We start from the raw sequence: 19,196 nt of genomic DNA on the forward strand, positions 1-19,196 counted from the left end.
GCAAAGAATAAAGAGAAAGAAATCCAAATATATCACAAAAGAAAATCAGCAAAACATGAAAGACAAGAAAGAATCAGAGAAAATCTTCAAAACCACCACAAAACAAGGATTAAAATGGCAATAAATACATATCTATCAATGATTACTTTGAATGTAAATGGACTAAACTCTCCAATCCAAGACATAAGGAGACAGAATGGATTAAAAGAAAAATAAAAAACAAACAAACAAAAACCACAAGAGCCATCTCTATGTGTTTTGTTTTGTTTTGTTTTAAGTCTGTAGTTGACGGCGGTGATGATTTCAGTTGGCTTGTGAATCACCTTATCCTGGACCCACTTCCTCAGTATGCCCCGCACCACGCAATCACAAGTCACGCTGCCACACTGGTGTCCTGTTGGGGGGGCTGCAAAGAGAAATGGGTGGCTGCCAGCTGCAGGGGGTGGTCCTCAGGGCCAGCAGCACACACCCCAAGGCACCATGGAGGGGGCTCATTTGCCTGGCTCCTCAGGGGGCCCCCGAAACACACTGAAGGGCTCTGTGGACAGAACTTCTTGTCTGGAATTCAGAGTTAATTCTAAGTCCAGACCTCAGTCTGGGCTGGGGACGATGTCTGCAACCCTAGAGTGGTCTGGGAGGGTGGGTAGGGACTTCCTCCCCCTCGGGGAGTGTGAATTTGCCTGGCATCTGGTCCATCATGAAACCTGAGGCGGCGGCCAGCAGAGCAGTGCACATGGGTGAGGAACACCGACCAGGGGATCAGAGTGAGCCAGGGACCAGCACAGACCGCCTCTCCGGGAAGCTAGCGCCTTCCTCTCCAGCGGATCCCACAAGGGTATCATGTTTTATGGGTACTAGCTCTATGTAGGATTCTGTGGTTTCATCTGCCACCTTGATGAAGCCATTAACTCAGCTGCAGCCTCCCATGGACACCTGCCCACCTGAGGCTCCAGCCCCCAGTGACCAGTCATTGCTGCCAAAGTGGCGGCTCGCGTCAGCTGACAGTCTCCCCTCTGGGGTCCAGCTTTCTCCTGGTTTTGACGAATATACTCCTCCTTATTATGTTGTCAGCACAGCCATTCTTTTAAAAGTACATGTTTGTAATTTAATCCAGTATTTTTATATGGTGGGTACTGAAAGGATTTTGAAGGATATCAGATCACCCTGCTGTCAGATATAGAGCTGCGATATAACTTAATTTACGCTGAATTCCATGTACTGATACCTAAGGTAAGTAGAATATGCAACAAGCAAAGGAAAGGATTCTCAGTCCCACTCAACAGTTTCCCCCTTTGACTGATTTGCAGCTAAATCTTTAAAGATGCAAAAGTGTCTATTCTACTGTGACTGAATCTTGCCAATTAATATCAAGGTCTGGGAGAGGCAGTCAGACTATCAGGAATTGAAGTAGGTTTTCAAAGGACCTCACATGATTGTAAAAATGATACAGAGACCACAGTGTTACACATAACAGATGACGCACATGTGTGTAGATGGGTGAATGAATCGATGGATGGAGATATAATTACTATTACATATAATTGTAATTAAGAGATATTATACACTATAATATATACATACTGCACTTGTATACATACATGGGTGGGTATGTAATTATACTGAAGAATTGTGCCCCATAAATACATTCACTTTCCTTTCATCTCAGTAGCAAAGTTACAAGACTATATTATGCCTGGATATATGTGACTGACAAACAAGTCGTTATTTTTCTTCAGGATTTGCATTAATAAAAATCTGCTCATGGTCCTCGCCCCTGTTTGATGGAAAATGATTGCTAGTGCTGCTCACTTCTCCCTCCGTACCTCGCAACCGCCCTGCAGACTGGAGAGACAAGGCACGCCTAATGGTTCCAGCTCAAAGACTCTACCTGTTGCTATTGACAGACTTTGTTCCTGGGAGCAGATACGAACTGGCAGCTGTGAACTAACATTGACGTTTAGGTTGGCACCGTAACAGTATTTACGGCTCAGGAGACACATACAGTCAGATTATGAGAGATCCAGGAATTTTCGAGATAAAAAGTAAAGCAATATACAAATTACAAACATGACCAGAATATAAAATGATTTAAAAAATAATTTCAGTACTTAGGATCGCTTTTACTAAATATCTGCTCTATATGAAACATCAACATATGGCATATGTTTGCAAAGAGTAAGGGGAGTGCAGAGAGCAGAAGACAGTCATCCAATTGTAGAGCTGCTCACGCACATGAGATTTACTAATAGCTCACTATGACACAAAAAGAAAGGCAGAAAGAGATAAAGAAAGAAAGCAATTTGGAACAATGCGGAATATAAATACAAAATATCACAGCACCAGCACAAAGATTAACCTTATATCTTTGTTACTTTCTTTTGCTAGGCTCCCAAGTGGCTCTTCTTTATGTTCCATAAATATCACTCTGTAAGGTGTTTAAATTGACATGTTTCAAAACAGTCACCGCACGTGGTTAAGCCTCTAGGAAAATGACACTGGATGGCAACGAACAAGGTAGAATTTGGGGTGACTATATAAATAATACTTTGAATCTGATGACACTTTGGCTGAATACTATCAGATGGAAGAAAAATCAGTTAACCTTCTTGTCTCTATTCTATTTTCCTACTAACCACTGAAGAGGCCATAACGAAAAAAATGGATTTGACCAGGTACTTACGGCTGTAGTCCCAGGACAGTTTGCAGATTGGCATTCACCGGTCATCCGGTTTGGGATTAAGACATCGTCCCAGCAAGAGGGACCCTTTGAGAAAAAACAACAGGTACTTGGTGCATGAAATGTAACACAAATGTACGTTTTCTAAAATCTACCGATATTATAAAATGATAATGAAAGTAATGTGTCGTCCAGTGATTTTCAAAATATAATCTACAGAACCTGGGACTTCTCAAGATCCTTTTGGGGGATCTGGTAGATCAAAATTATTTTCACAAGCACACTAAGATGATCTTTAGCATATTGATCCAAACACGTAATACATTCACATGTAGTAGTCTCCCTACTGCGGCTAATTCAATTGTCTAAAAACTGAAATACTTTTCTTAAGTTCACTGCAATTTCAACTGATGCCTTCTATTTATTTACTTTAAAGATTAATTAATTAATTAATTTATGAGAGAGAGAGATAGAACACGAGCAGGGGTAGGGGCAGAGGGAGAAGCAGGCTCTCTGCTGAGCAGGGCGCCCGATGCGGGGCTCGATCCCAAGACCCTGGGATCACAACCTGAGCCGAAGGCAGACGCCTAACGACTGAGCCACCAGGCACCCAACTGATGACTTCTAAATGAAAACACCCATGCCATCCCACTCAGAAGGACCCTTCGAGGGCAGTCGTGGAGCCTGTGGAGGCACACGGGTAGGGCCACCTGTCACAGCTGGCAGGCTGAGCAGGCATGGGTGCCGCCTCCCTCTCCTGAGGCACTGGGAAGACGACATTTGAACGAGCACCATGTAAACCCGTAACAGTAAGGAGAATGGAAGACAGAGGGTTGGCTGAGGAGAAATTTCCAAGCATTTCTGGAAATCTGCAACAGGCTGCGGCGAAGGAGGAGGACGGGAGGTAGGTGTCCCCAGGTGCGGGGACGACAGAGCTTCCAGCAGCTGCGTTCCAGGGCCTGTGCCCAGCCGGGCAGAGGGAGGTTAGAGCCAAGAGGTGGTGGCTGTGGGGATTTTACGACCAAAGACACCGGGACCACGCCGGCGGTTTTTATGAGCAGTGGCCCATCTTGCTGCACGAGCCAGACCAAGCAGCCTCCTGGCCGCGCTCCTGCATGGATCAGCGAAAACTTCGAAGGCACGGAAGGATCTCAGCCATTCCTGGGTCTCCATGAGCGCTCGTTTTCGCTCCCCTGCACCAGGACACCCACACCCACAGGTGCACCAGACACACAGATGCGCACACACACACACGCACACACCACACACTTACCACACACGGGTGCACCAGATACACACACAGACACACACACACACATGCACGCACATAACTTTAGAGAAAAACAAGGGAAAGCAGAGGGAATCTGGGAATTGAGCATCCATCTCAAGAGGCGCTACCTTCTGAATTCACAGATCATTAAACCAAAAGCCACTGCTTCAGCCAGAAGATGGGGCTGCTTTAGCAGCCTGAGGCTGCTGTCCTTAGGGGGGCCGCTTCCAGGGTGGCCCTGGGCTGGCACCTGAGAAGTTGGATCTGAGGAGTGCTCACATTCACTTATTGACACAGAGGGCTGGCAGCCTCATAAATGTCTGGGGGGACAACCTGGTTTGTGCTGAACACCTTTTTACCCCCCGGGAGTCTGGAATGGTGGTCTGCGCTAGGGAATCTTACTGTGTATAGGACTGTTCACGGAGTCCTGTAAGCCTTTCCAGTGAATCGCCGAACCTGGATGTGTGAAGCCATCTTGGGAACCCACGACACAGTGACACTGATGCATCATCACGGGCATGTTCTCACAGCTCCACGAAAGGGTCAGAGTTCATGATTAAGATCACATCAGTTACAGGGAATAAGAAATTTCATTTCCTTTGCGCCTCTAAGTATAGCGAATGCATTTTCAATCCCCTGTAGCCACAGCGATGTAAACATCCACTTGATGCAAGTTTACAATCCTACTAATGAAAATGGACAGAAGATTATGTAACCAAATATACATGTCATGCAGCTTGGACAATGGAATAGTAAAGTCATAAATGTTAAGAATTGGATGGTCAGGGTGGAGCTGAGAGAGAAGGGAAAAAGGGGGGATTGATATCCTGCCCCTATAAGATGTTACTTTTTTATTATAAAACCATCTGTATGTTTGATTTTCAAACATACGCATATATCCATTTGATCAAAATGACATAAATGAAGTAAAAGAGAGATAATGGACATCGAGAACTTGATGACATTTATCAGCCTTGCTTTTCCAACTTAACATGAGAAACTCAGGGACAAGCGTGGCTAGAGTGCAGTCTCCCACATCATATCTTGATCCTTGGCCGAGGACCCATCTTGGGGGTTATGTTTCTCGGTTTGTTAATCTGTTTCTGGAGGATACTCGATGGGTATTAGGGACCAAGTTTCTTTCATTTTTAGGCAACTCGGAAAACTTTAGAGTCGAATCTGTGGCCCAGCTCTGGAAACTATATATAACTTAAAATAAATACTCGGTTTACTGATGCTACCCTTGCTTTCCTATCATTTTCCTCAATTTATTTTCCTTTGCCCTCTTGCCTCATTTTTTGTAGTTTTTCTTGTTATTAGTCTCAATGTATTCTTGCAAACTTGTCAAATCCTTCTGAAGTGAGGCAGGGTATCAGGAAATAATTGTGAGGGACTTGTGGCTTCTCTTTTTTAACTCTCCAAAAGTCACTGACCACTTCTAACAGGAGCATCTTCTTGGGCCTCTTCCATCCAGGACACGAGCCTCCTGTCCTTAAAACCCAGCAGTCTGGTCTCAGGCAGAGCAGTGCGTGGCTGGTGGATGCTGACAATGAACAGTAGCATGCTTAAGGCTCGGAAAAGTCCCTGGTTGCATAGGAAATCCATTTCGTCGTGGATAACCATTAACTAGACAGGAAGACATTGCTTCCTTGCTCTATCAACATGGAACATTCCTTCTGAGGCTGGTTCAAGAAGCACTAACGTCCTTAGACCATATGCAATGGTAAGAGATAAACCAAACATTAGCACAGTCTGGAGAAGGAGCACTAATTGTCAAATGCATGGCTTAGGTCCCATTTGCATGTCACTGCTCAGAGTAAGATTCCCTGCCTCAAAGTCTAGGATGAATCGAAACTGTCTGTGCATATCACAGATATTTATTTTTCATGCCTTAATTTTTCAGAGTCCAAAAAGCAACGAAAGCGTTTATGTAACAATTCCTATAATCGTCGCGTAAGATATTACTTAATCTGATAAATCTTTGTTTTGTACGAGGAAATTATAGAAAACTCAGTCACAATTTGCCCCTTGATCTCAAACCATAACCAGATAACATAAGTAATAAAACCGAATAGAATTCCAATGAATATGGGAGTTTAACATAATGAAGTAAATGTGTTAGTTTGTCCATACTACTCATAGCATGGGTATTGAATGTTATTGCAATACCCATCCTGAAAATTGAAACAAATGTTCCAGTGAATTTATGCCATTACAAAGCAGATTTAACGTTGCTCCTTTCTAGTTTAGAAAATATAAAATGTTAATTGGTTCATTGTTGCATACTGTGTTTTAACAGATGCACGGTGAAAGCATTTATAATTAATAGCCTTTATATAGGGGTACAAAGGTCTCCTGATGACAAGATTAAAAAAGGACTGCATATCACACAACAGCTGTGTCAAGGAGAGAATCCCCCCAAAATGTATTTAATCTATCAAATGTAAAGAATTATAGAAAGACATCTGAAAAAAACAAAAAACAAAAAAACATGGCAGAGCCGTGTGAAATGCATGTCTTAATAAAGAATCATTTGGCTGCTTTTTAAAAACCTTTCTCTTTTTAAAAACCTTTGTCTTAAAAAACTGAGCCACCCAGCAGCACCTGGGTGGCTCAGTCAGTTAAATGTCTGCCTTCAGCTCAGGTCATGATCTTAGGGTCCTGGGATCGAGTCCTACATCGGGCTCCCTGCTCAGCAGGGAGTCTGCTTCTCCCTGTCTCTCTGCCCCTCGCCCTGTTTGTACTCTCTCTCTCTCTCTGTCAAATAAATAAATAAAATCTTTAAAAAAAAATAAATAAAAACCTTTCTCCTTCTTTTGCCCAATACTGGTTATACAACCAAGAGAATACATAAATGATTTGAACTTCTACAGCAGGCGTGAGCAAACTATGGTCTGCTGACCAAATCCGGCCCAGGGTGTGTTTCTGAACAGCAAAAACCAATTTACAAACAATGATTGTAAATTTGTAAATGATTAAAAGGCAAAAAAGAAGAGTCTTCATGGCATATGAAGAGTAAGTGAGTTCAGGTTTCCATGTCCACAAAGGGACTGGAGTGGGAAACAGCAGTGGTTGCTCACTTACCTATTGTCCCTGCTGCTTTTGCATTGCAAGGACAGAAGAACACAGAGGACATGGCTCGAGAAACCTAAAATATTTACTACCTGTGCCTTTATGGAGAAAGTGTGCCAACCCTGGACCTATGGTAAATAAAAATCTTCCAAGTTCATATTGCAAAGTCCTTTAAAAAACTATCATGGTAGTGTTATGGTAGCATTTTGGCCACCGCATGATGTCACCAGTTTGTAGGAGAAGCTGTACCTGGGTCTCAAGTGAGAAATTACTTCAATTAAAACCTTAGAGCCATTGGCTTATGGAATCCGAGGTGTTGCTAGAATGCAGGGATTCAAGATGTTGGAATCAGCAAGAGTGGAAATCTGCAACTAGAGATGACATTTGGGGATTTCTCCCAATAATGTCATCACCAAAAGAAAAACACAAAGTAGAATATTATTTAAGCGCATCTATATGGCACATGTAAATCAGAAATTCAGAAAAATGACTTGATGGCATGAAAAGCAGTGACTAAATTTGTAAAGTAGGAGTCTTAAAATTTATTTTTAAAAAATTGTAGGACTAATCTACACGTCATTTTTGCTGTCTTGTACGTCCAATCAAGTGGAAAATTGAGGTACTTAACTGGCTAATTCTTATCCAAAGATCACTCTGACAAGATCCAGACAGACAGTTACAGCAAAAGAGGTTTATTTTTCCCCGATTTATCTAAATAAATTCTATAACCTTCTTTTCATAGGTGGGCATATACACTGCCGTCTAAAAAAATTGCAAATCCTGTTTTCCAAAACGTTACTACAAAATCTTGGAATTTGCAATTTTTAAAAAGGGTTATTTTAGGGACACCCGGGTGGCTCATTCAGTTAAGTGTCTGCCTTCGGCTCAGGTCAAGATCTCAGGGTCTTAGGATCGAGACCCAAAGAGAGCTTCTCTCTCTCCTTCTGCCCCTCCCCTCACTTGTGTGCTCTCTCTCTCTTTCAAATAAATAAAATATTTAAAAAAATGAAAGGGCTATTTTACTTAAACTATGCTTTTACCAATTATTTCAAGTTATCAAATGTGTTGAATTTAGTAGATCCTCGTGAATGATTGTACATTTAAGTCACATAATTAAACTAATTTTGAAAATTATACTTGTAGTATATCATAATAGCAAAACTGTCTTTAAAACTGCTACACTCAGAGAAAGACATGTATCATATGATCTCACTTATATGAGGAATTCTTAATCGCAGGAAACAAACTGAGTATTGTTGGAGTGGGGGGTGGGGTGGGAGGGATGGGGTGACTGGGTGATAGACACTGGGGAGGGTATGTGCTCTGGTAAGCGCTGTGAATGGTGCAAGACTGTTGAATCTCAGATCTGTACCTCTGAAACAAATAATGCAATATATGTTAAGAAAAAAAAAAGAAGAAGAAGAAGGTAGCGGGAGGGGAAGAATGAAGCGGGGGAGATCGGAGGGGTAGACGAACCATGAGAGACGATGGACTCTGAAAAACAAACAGGGTTCTAGAGGGGAGGGGGGTGGGAGGATGGGTTAGCCTGGTGGTGGGTGTTGAGGAGGGCACATTCTGCATGGAGCACTGGGTGTTGTGCACAAACAATGAATCATGGAACACTTCATCTAGAACTAATGATGTAATGTATGGGGATTAACATAAGAATAAAAAAAAAAAAACTGCTACACTCAGAGCCTCCTTCCTTTTTTTCCCTTTGTGTCTGCAACAAAGTGTTACAGAGAAGGAGCTTCAAAGTTCACAGACCTGTTGAATCCCAATTCTACCAATTATTAGCTCTAGGCCCCTGAGCAAGTTTCATTCCATCTTTCTCCAGCTCTTCGGAAAAGTGAGGGGTTAAATACCTCCTTTATTGGGCTTTCACGAACACTAACTGAAACAACAACTTTAATGTTTGCCCAGTGCCTGGCATAGGAAAGATGGCAACTGTTGCAGGTAGTATTTCTTATTTGTCAAAAGAGAAGTCCCTGAGCAGGGTTATTTTTAATTTAGTAGACAGATAAGCAATAACTGCCCAGTTCCAAGGCACCTGACTCAGCCCACAGCGTTTTTCATTTCTTACTTTTTCTCCATTTCCCCGTTACCCAGCTATTCCCCAGGGATTATGTCACTTTCCAGAGCATGCAGCTTGTAACTCTTTTAAATCATGTATTTCCATCCATACAGTAGACATTGTTCTGGCATATTCCCTCATTGGATTTAAAGATCCTGTGCTTCTCATAAAGCTAAAGACAGTGCTGTGATTACAGCCGAGGCTCTACAATGCAGTCATTACATAGTGAGCAGGGAAAATAACAAAGAAAAAATCTTCTGAACCAAAATATTCATCCACTCAGCAAATACTTATTGAACATTTCTTCAAACCTAATAATACAGTTAGGGGAAATAGAGAAGGATCCTTAATCCGGTAGACTTTATGGAGTAGCTACAAAAGCCAGTGTAACAAAGGAACTAAGCAACCGATTCAAATAGATAATACTAAAAAAAAAAAAAAAAAAAAAAAAAAAAAAAAAAAAAAAAATGCCCATACCAAATATTTGTGATATGCAAACAACTGGAACACACACACACTCCTGATGCAAATATAAAATGGCACAGCCCCTCTGGAAACCTTTAGGCTTTTTTTAGAAAGTTATACATATAACCATCAAGATTTGAACATTTCATTTTTAGATATTTACCCAAGATAAAAATGAAAACATGAGTCTACACAAAGAATCATATACAAATACTCATAATAGCCTTATTCACAATAGCCACCAACTGGAGAGCACCCAAATATCTATCAAAATATGAATGGATAAACAAAATGTGGTATCGTCATCCAATGGAATACTATTCTGCAATAAATGGTATCATATTACTTATAAATGTAACATGGATGATTGTCAAAATTATGTGAGTGAAGGAAGCAAAACCTGCAATAGAATATACTACATGTTCCCACTTATATAAAATGCAAACAAATCAGTGGTAGCTTTGGGGTGGGAGCAGAGCATGGAATGGGCTACATAAAGGCATGAGGAATCTTTGGGAGGGGTTTATGGGCTGAATTGTGTCCCCTCAAAATTCATATGTCAAAGTCCTTACCCCCCTACAGAATGTAACTGTATTTGGAAATAGGATTTTTCAAGAGGAAATAAGTCAAGATGAGGTCCTTTTGGTGGGCTCTAGTCCCATATGACTGGTGTCCTTATAAGAAGAGGAGATTAGGACATGGACAGTCACAGAAAAAAAGGCCATGTGAAGACACAGGGAGAAGACAACCCATTCAGAAACCAATGAGGGATGCCTCAGAAGAAACCAACCTTACCAACACCTTAATCTTGGATACAATATTAATAATAATTAACTCTTTCTTGAAACTATTTTATATGGGGTAGAAGGAAGCAGAAGAGGGGGAGAAAGTCATTTAGTGAATGAATATATATTCATTCCTGAGGACTTTTTGCATATACTCTGTCTCTCTGGCAGCTATTTAAGAACTGTTTCTTTTTTTCTTTTAGTCTTTATCGTTTACAGGCTTTTCCACTTACATTGTTTCATTTGTTATCTCAGAAACCATGCAAGAGATTGTACCTTCTATTAGTTTTCTATCACTGCGTAACAAATTCCCACATACGTAATGGCTTAAAACAATCCTCATCTGTGATCTCACAATTTCTGTGAGCTAGGAGCTCATGCCTGGCTTAGCCAGGTCCTCTGCTCAGGGTCCCACAAGGCTGTAATCAAGGTGTTGGCAGGGTTGTGCTCTCATCTGGAAGCTTGACTGGAGAAGCATCAATTCCCAAGCTCTCCTAGGGTGTTTTCAGAATTAATTTCCTTGTGGCTGTAACTGGAAGGGTGTCAGCTTTGTGCTCCCTGCTGACTGGAAGCCTCCCATGGTTCTTCCCCATGTGTGCCTCCTCAACCTGGCTGCATACTTCATCAGGCCAGCTGGGCGACATCGGGTCCAGTCTCTGCTGGGATGTAGGCTTCTACTACGTGGTTAAGAGGACTCTCGTATACCACAATCAAGGGAATGGCAGACATATTGTCACCTTTGCCATTTTCTCTGGGTTGGAAGGAAATCACCAGAACCACCCACGTTCAAGACTTAGGGATTTCACAAGAGCATGGACACCAGGAGGGAGAAGATGACTGGGGGTCACCTTTGTGTCTGTCCACCCCACATTTACGTTGCAGAGAAGTAAGACCTTTCATGACATTAAAGTTTGAAAAATGATAATTCAATATGTGACTCAGGCTATTTTTTTTCAACATAAACTTTCCAGTTGAAATATGTGAATATTCGAACACTTCCCTGGAGCCATTCTTTTAAACTTTTAAGTAGAGAATGTAATATTACAGCCTAGAAGGTATCACAAAATAAATACTGAATGTGACCAGAAAGTGAGTTTCTATTTATTCTGGAAAGTTAAATTTGAAGAGATTAGTAGATAAAAAACAAGCAAATATACTTGTGCTTTACTTAATGTATACATTCTTTTCCAACTTGAATTTGTTTCCTAGGATTTCTTAGAGCATAAACATCTTACACACTTTTGCCTCTGAACACCTAACTGTAAGTCCCAATTGCAAGCTGCTTCTATAGAAAAACAGACCACTACAGACTACATGGAGGGACTCGCTGTTCACATTTTAGCCCAATTGTTTCTACAAATGTTTTTAAAGCAAAAAGAGACTTAGTAGGAGGTGAATTAGAATTTAAAGAAAATAAAAGACCTCAAGAAGACCTCTTGTCCAGTCCTTATAAATATTTCTATTCTTGATTTGGTTACTATATTAATAATAATTAACTCTTTTTGAAACTATTTTATATGGGGTAGAAGGAAGCAAAAGAGGGGGAAAAAGTGGTTTAGTGAATTCCAGCCAATCAGCAGGTGAATACTGGATTATAAAAGTAGTGGCAAAGCCATCTTCTTGAATTAGTACAAAATTGGGTTGTTTAGAAAGCACTTTCCCATATATAAAGCAACCTTAATTCCCAACGAAAATCTGTTAACTCTATGACCTATGGAGCTCTGAGACCCAAGCTGATTATTTGCTCATGTGTTGGGGTAATCCCACAACTGTTCCTAAGAAAACCCTGCTCCTATATGTAAGTACTCACTTGGCTCTTATATTTAGCTACAGGGGTATATCTTAAAGAGTACTCCATTTTCATGAAAGGGTATCCATTTTTTTATATGGATTTGTTAACCATAAAAGCATGGCTCTCCCATTATTTTATAAAATGGAATATCTAAAGTCCTTGCTTTTGTTGGAAAACATAGCCAATTTTTAAAATATATTAAGTGGTATATTAATTAAAGGCAGCAAAACATAGCCAAATTTTAATAAAAGCTTGGTCATAAGGCTGATAGGGCTTGGTGGGTCAGCTTCATTCTATTCCATGTAGAGTCAGCCTGAACAGCTCAACCAGGGGATGAAGGGCTCACTCTCAAAATGGCTCCTTGGCATGGCTGCCCAGTTGGTGCTGAATATCAGCCCAGTGCCATGGGCTCCCATCTGTGGTTCCTCTCAACCAGGGCCATTCCAGGGGCTGACTGTGCCTCCTTACAGAAGGGTAGATGCTTCCCAAGAGTGACAATCCTAAGAGAGAAGAGAGAGAAGCTTCCAGTTTCTTCAGACCTAGCCTGAACAAGGCACAATGTCATTTCCACCATATTCTTTAGGTCAAGCAGTCACAGAGCTCAAATTCACTGGAAGAGGTTAGTATTTGAAGGAGAGAGCTAGCTTGGCACCCTTTGTCAAATTTAGGTTTGGCAATTCACTGAATGAGATTCTACAGCTGTGCTCCTCATTAGCACCCCGAGGAAGCTGTCAGATGCTGGCTCCACTCCACCCCCAGCTTTTTGCTCTGCTTTCGGACAATATAGCCCATTTAGATTTCCTTTCATTTTTATTCAAAATGCCTGGCTGATACATTCTCTACTAAATGTCTTTAAATATTTTAACTATGAAACACTAATGTGCCATACTGGATATGCTTTATGGAGACAAAAATAACAAAACAGCACTAATTCCAAGTGTTCTCTGATAGTCCATTTGGATCTCTCTTGTTTTCTATCTGGGCACAGGCATAAGCAGACAGTATCTGCACCCACATATAAACTTATCAGTGGCTTCCAATTATTTAATGTCATTTCTCTGATCACTAAAGACATTATTCAGGATTTTTTAGAATTTGTATCTATCACCACATGCACTCATCTACTTCTTAAATTATGTTCATTTGATGCTAATTTTAAGTCATTATGGTCATTAATTCATTTGATAAATTATGCACCTAATATGTGGCAGGTATTTTGCTAGACTGGAGATAAAACATTGAACAAGACTTTTCCAGGTAGGAGGATAAAAGTGATTGAACAAGTAATTAACACATGGATTCTTTGAGGGACCCCTGACCTAGACCTTTGGAAGGACTATCATTTAAGATGAGACCTGAGAGACAAGTAGGAATCAGACAGCAAGAGGAAAATTCCCTGAAAGAAAGAAGGATTCTGAGCCTGGAAAACAGAACCAGAGACCACTAACCCCTACACTGGCTTCTGGAATATATATTTTCAAGAAGATGATATTGATAATTAATTTATAAATAGTTCATTACTTCTGTGCAATATCCTAAATATCTTAAACTAACCCTACCACCACTACTTGATAATATGATTCAATTAAAATATATGATAAAATGTAACAGTATTCAAGGTACTGATTCAAAGGGATAGGGATGTCCAGATAATAAATGATGTTTTAGTACTTTTGAATCAGACTGACTGGATTTCAAATCCCATTGCCATTACCAGCCATGTAACGATGGAGAAGTTACTCAATCAGAACATCAGTTTCTTGTGTGTAATGTGGGGAAAACAATTGTTAATGCTACATCAGAAGGTTTATGGTTAATTGAGATAAAGTATTTCACATAATACTATATACATAGTTAATATTCAATAAATATTAGAAGGTGCTCCTGAACAGCCATAGTCTGAGAAAAATACGATCATGGAAAGAGCACCCCAAAAGACAAAGATTCAGAAGACTTAAGTTCTAGACATAATTTCACTAGAGTTTAGGCTAATCAATTTAACATCACTTTCTTATCTGTAAATTGGGGGTAATAAAGTCTCAGGGTCAAATAAGATAATGAATGAGCTAATTGGTGTGAAACCCTTTATAAAATATAACAGGCCACACAAAACAGAGCTTTGTGTATTCTTAAGACTGTCTAATTGTAGAAAGTGGTGGACTCATGCGTCTACCCCACTTTATACAGCCCCAAACACAATGCCACTTCCAAGTAGAAGAGATTCTTGATCCATACAATGCAGCTGCTGCTCGCATCAGCAATTAACCAGAGCAAGTGTCTACGCTTCTATTGATTACCTGATACTGCCAAGTTAGCTCAACAGCTGTCTCAGCAGAACGTCTCAGCTGGCCTTGGAAATTTTCCCCAAGACCTGGGGTATCCCTATAGCTCTTACAACATAATGTGGCATGAGGTGGCATACGACAAATTTCCTTGCACTACTAAAATGTATTTCATATCATAAAAAGCAAGTATTTCATAATCTAATACTCAATAACACCCTTTTCCCCTCCGAGAAAATTGTTACAAGAAAAAACATCACATCTCTTTAAAGAGACTGCATTGTTACAAGGGAAACAACTCTTGGTCCACTGCATTACAGCTCTGTTGAGTTTTGACACAGTCAATCACTGTCATTATTTACTGAGAGTCCCTTCATGTAGGGTGCCATCATGCCAAATGCATTCAATGTCAAACAATGTGCTTATTTCTTCACAATTTCCAGTTACCAAACTCTTCCTAAACCGTAAGATGCCTTCAGTTATATTACTAAGTGTTGACAGCTTTGCTGTAGGCACATCACAGTGATAGCAGGATTCAAACAGCAGTGATTTTTTTTGTCCTATCTCATAGAATTTAAACAATGGAGACAAACCAAGACTTCCAGACACAGTGATTCACTTTTATGCACTCTTAACAGATTTAATTTAGGAGGAACATATGATTATCCTCATCTGCTCAAGCTCTCTTTACTAAGAATAATCTTGCTACTGCACGGAGGGAAATGTGTGCAGCTCAGATTAGACGCAGTTTCAGACAGCGTAGTATGTGCCTAACTGCTGAGATGGTCGCTCTCATTTCAATTCAAGGCATGTAAATCTACTTGAATAACAACATTTATTATCATGTAAAGCTTCATAGTTATCTCAGTTGGCTTTATATCTTGATAATTATGACTGGAACTGGACTGTGCTTATTATATAAGAAGTTTATTAGATTTCTAGTGAATGCCCAGATACCGTCATCATCATATCAACATCATTTAGTTCTCAAAATAAAACTGTGAATAACGCAGCATATTTTGGTGTATACTACTGTAAATCCGCCACTGAGGCCGAACTCAAGTCAGTCACCTCTTTTCTAGAAAGGGAAAGGAAGAAGTAGGCAGGACACGATTAAAACCATATAGGGGTCACAACTTAATTAATTTTTCTGTTGCTTCAGTGTAATCAACTGTCCATGAAGCGGTTATCAATAGGGGGGACGTCTTGGCCAGTCCACAAGGCGACACACTGCTCAGTGGTACAGATAATCTATGCTTGGAGGACTTAGACATTATGAGGAAAATCACTTGTCAAGGGTCCTGAAGAGCAGTGAATTTGGATAGGCCTCCCTCTGTCAGGCATTAGACACATATGTAATGAGCAGGCTTCTAGTTGTGTCTTACCCACACTGGCACCACTGTGTATTTATGAGGCACTTTGATCCCATGACCAGGCACTTCCCCCGGGGAGCATCAGCATGTGGGCAGGGGTTTCTGTTCTTTCCCTACAATGACCTGGGGTTTATAGAGCTACGGAGAGCGAGGCCAACGATTCTCGGCGAAAAAAAAAGTCACATTTGTCCTTGGATATGGATGTTGGCAAAGACATCTTTTAAGCAGGGTCCAGTTTAATATGCATTGACCATTTGTTCTAGTCTATACATTTTCCTCCGAGCCTTCTCACTTCAAGATACTTCTAGCACCCCCTTTTCCTTTTGTCTCCCTTTCATCCCTGACTCTGTTATCAAGGTCCAGTTACCACAGAAAAATCACTCCAGCCAATTTATTTGTGGCCCAATGAGAGAGGAGAGAAAAAGTCTTAATTCTAAATTAAAATAACCAAATTTGTAGTTTTCTGAACTTTTTCAGGATTAATTCAAACTGGCAGAAGTTCACACTAAAAGTGTTTTATGTTTTCTGACACTTCTCTGTAAGAATCACCCTATCCAGGGGTGCCTGGGTGGCTCAGTCAGTTAAGTGTCTGCCTTTGGCTCAGGTCATGATCCTGGAGTCCCGGGGTCGAGCCCCACATCGGGCTCCCTGCTCAATAGGGAGTCTGCTTCTCCCTCTCCCTCTGCTCCTCCCCCGCGTGTGCTCTCTCACTCTCTCTCTCAAATAAATAAATAATAAAAAATAAATAAGAATCACCCTCCCCATTATTATTTCAACACCCCCCCTTTATAAAGCTCAATGTTTTGACTTAATAAAACGAACATAACTAAATATCTTTCCTTTTTGTGTGTATCTTTCTTCAAGTGAAATGTGAAAGACTGCTGTTCGAGAACAAATCAGATCTTGGTTCTAAATCATTGTAAATCTTATTTTTTGAAATAGTACTTTCAGGGGAACACTGTTATCTCCCCACATTCCTGCCTTTGCTCAGAAAACTGTACTCCCACCTTCCTCTCGATGCCCCACTCATCCATGCAATCGTCCACATGCTGTTTCTGTGACGAGGGGTGTAATCTTGCCGAGTGGGAAAAGAGTGGGTAGCATTCCCACTGCATTCCCCACGCTAGCTTTGTCAATAACATGCCACATAGGGATGTCTGTTGATTCAACACCCATTTCCCTATTGCTTCAAAAGTTAAAGGAGGAAAGGATCCAGTTAATTGGCATTCTAAAACCCCAACAACAACCACAGTAATTGTTTCCTCTGAACAGAGCGATGCTGAAAACATCAATGTCCCTTCGCATGCTAGACCCACATGAGGTCTGGTTCTTCAGTGTGAGATGTCACCATAGCTTAGCTCTTCCTCTGGCTTGGACATGAACCTACTACACTTCTCTGAAAGCAAACCTAGTCCCACTAGCTGCAAAATCACTCCTCTGCCTGTGTTCATTCCCAGGACACAAAAATTCCATCTCAGGACACCCCAGAGGATTTTGACTGTCCAGGTGGGTTTGCCGTATCATAGCTGCCAAGATGTTCTTCTCATTGTATTAATGAGACAAAATTAGTGCAAGTAAAACAGAGAGACCTGGTCAGGGCATCTTGTCAGTTAGCTGTGATTATTAGCTCAACATTCCTTCAAAACAGCCCCCTACTTCCCTATTTACCAATAATTCTTCCATGAATTACCAACTTTTAACAAAAATGAAAAGCCAGGATGGTTTATGATAAGGAAAACAAGAGTTTGCTTTAAAATATTTGTTCTTTATTCACAAGATTGTCTCTGTTTATAGTAATTCGAATCTATACCAGACTCCTCGGCTTTTTATGTTAACACCTCAAATCGGCTCCATTAAAAAAAAGAAAAGACGGTCAGATCAAGAAAGCCAACAGATGAAGGGTTCTCGGCTTCTGATATTCAATATTCTCTTGTTTCTCGCAGTTGTAAATCTCACGATTTCAGGACAGGTGCAAAATCTGTTCAAATGTATTCCATAGCTTAGAACTACTGATTATGCTTCTTGAAACTAGTGAGCCATCTAAGGCATGTTCATACTTGATTTTGATATATGCCACATTAAGAAACTCACTCACAGAAGTAACTGTGACATTACTCCGGAATCTAAAGGGAAAGGAAAATGCACAGGATGTTTCTCACCCAAAATTACTCTGGTTTAAGGAAATATTTTCTCAAAACCATGTTACTTAATTTTAGCTAATTCAGATCACATCTGCCATCACTTTATCCAAGGCCAAGAAAAAGAGTAATATTGTAATTGGAACTTAGGGTCAAAATTTTCCAAGTTTTATAACAAAGCCACTCCTCTGGACCACTGGGCACGGTCTCTGCCTTTTACCTCGAAATGACTAAGCCTAGCGAGCTATCCTGGGCATTCATCTTGGCAATGAATGTATCAGAAATAAATATGTGTCTAAAAGCCCATAAACTTACAAAAAGACTTCTGTTTTCCCTATGTGAATAAGATAGGGGATTATAACCAGGAAACGTTGTATGTAAAGAATAGTGTTATTATGCAAGTTTCCAAATTAAGACTTGGGAAAAGAATAAAGATCTGACTTGATAGACTCATAACCAGACCCTCCTTTATACCCAATCTTTACACAAAATCACAATGCCTGATGTGACTTACCCTTCCCTTGAAATCAGAGGCTGGCAGATTGGGAATGGTGAGCTCTGACAGCTCATGTCCTGGTGACCATGAAGAAGGCAGAAAAGCTAATGTGGAACTCCCAAAACTCAGTACTCAGCTCACTTGGCAAGGCAGAAGGAGCCGGGTATGCACAATAACCCCTGACAGCATCACTTCTTAGAACAAGGTCAAATAGAAGGTTCAAGGGAATGTGAATGCAAGTCTAAGATCATGAGGACTGACAGTCTGTTGGAAGAGCAGGAACGGCATTCAGGAATGATTAGGAATACTATAAGGCAGATTTTCCAGCTCAAAAGTGACTTCTCATTCACCAAGTCTTGTTGTCTCAATATTTGTTGAATTTGTGTCCTCCTCTCTAGACCCAAAGCCACAGACTTACTTTGAGACCCGTATTCACTTTTGGATGATCGCACTGACTTATTAATGAGTGTCTTGCTATCCATCTCAGCTCCCTCAAATGTTTTTTACACGCAACTGCCGGCGGGATATTTTAATCAAAAATGAGAAGGTGACCATCTCCTCTTAAAACCCCCCAGCGGCCCCAGCCCATGCTCAGGACAGTCAGTGCTCCCCGTTTCCTAACATGGCTCATGAAGCCCTTTCTGATCGGTTCACTTCCCTCCACCCCCTCAGCCAATTTTCTAGCCATCCCCTGCATGAGAACCCATACAGAGAAATACAGTTACACATTATTTTCAATCCTCCTGGAAACTTTCTCTGTTTAGGAAATCCT

General features: G+C 40.8%; 1 protein-coding gene across 4 annotated transcripts in view; it reads right to left on the reverse strand.

Moving 5' to 3' along the window:
- PRKN (parkin RBR E3 ubiquitin protein ligase) overlaps nucleotides 1-19,196 on the reverse strand; it is a 1,287,790-nt gene that overhangs the window by 653,991 nt on the left and 614,603 nt on the right. For all 4 annotated transcript variants that reach the window (XM_064598332.1, XM_045865856.3, XM_045865855.1 and 1 more), the window contains exon 5: nucleotides 2,681-2,764. In XM_064598332.1, coding sequence (XP_064454402.1) covers nucleotides 2,681-2,764 — 84 coding nt within the window. The remainder of the gene's footprint in view (nucleotides 1-2,680; nucleotides 2,765-19,196) is intronic.

The sequence above is a fragment of the Mirounga angustirostris genome, unplaced genomic scaffold (assembly GCF_029215605.1).
Source record: "Mirounga angustirostris isolate CCGP_5_RB_7025 unplaced genomic scaffold, mMirAng1.0.hap1 SCAF_8, whole genome shotgun sequence".
Classification (NCBI taxonomy): domain Eukaryota; kingdom Metazoa; phylum Chordata; class Mammalia; order Carnivora; family Phocidae; genus Mirounga; species Mirounga angustirostris.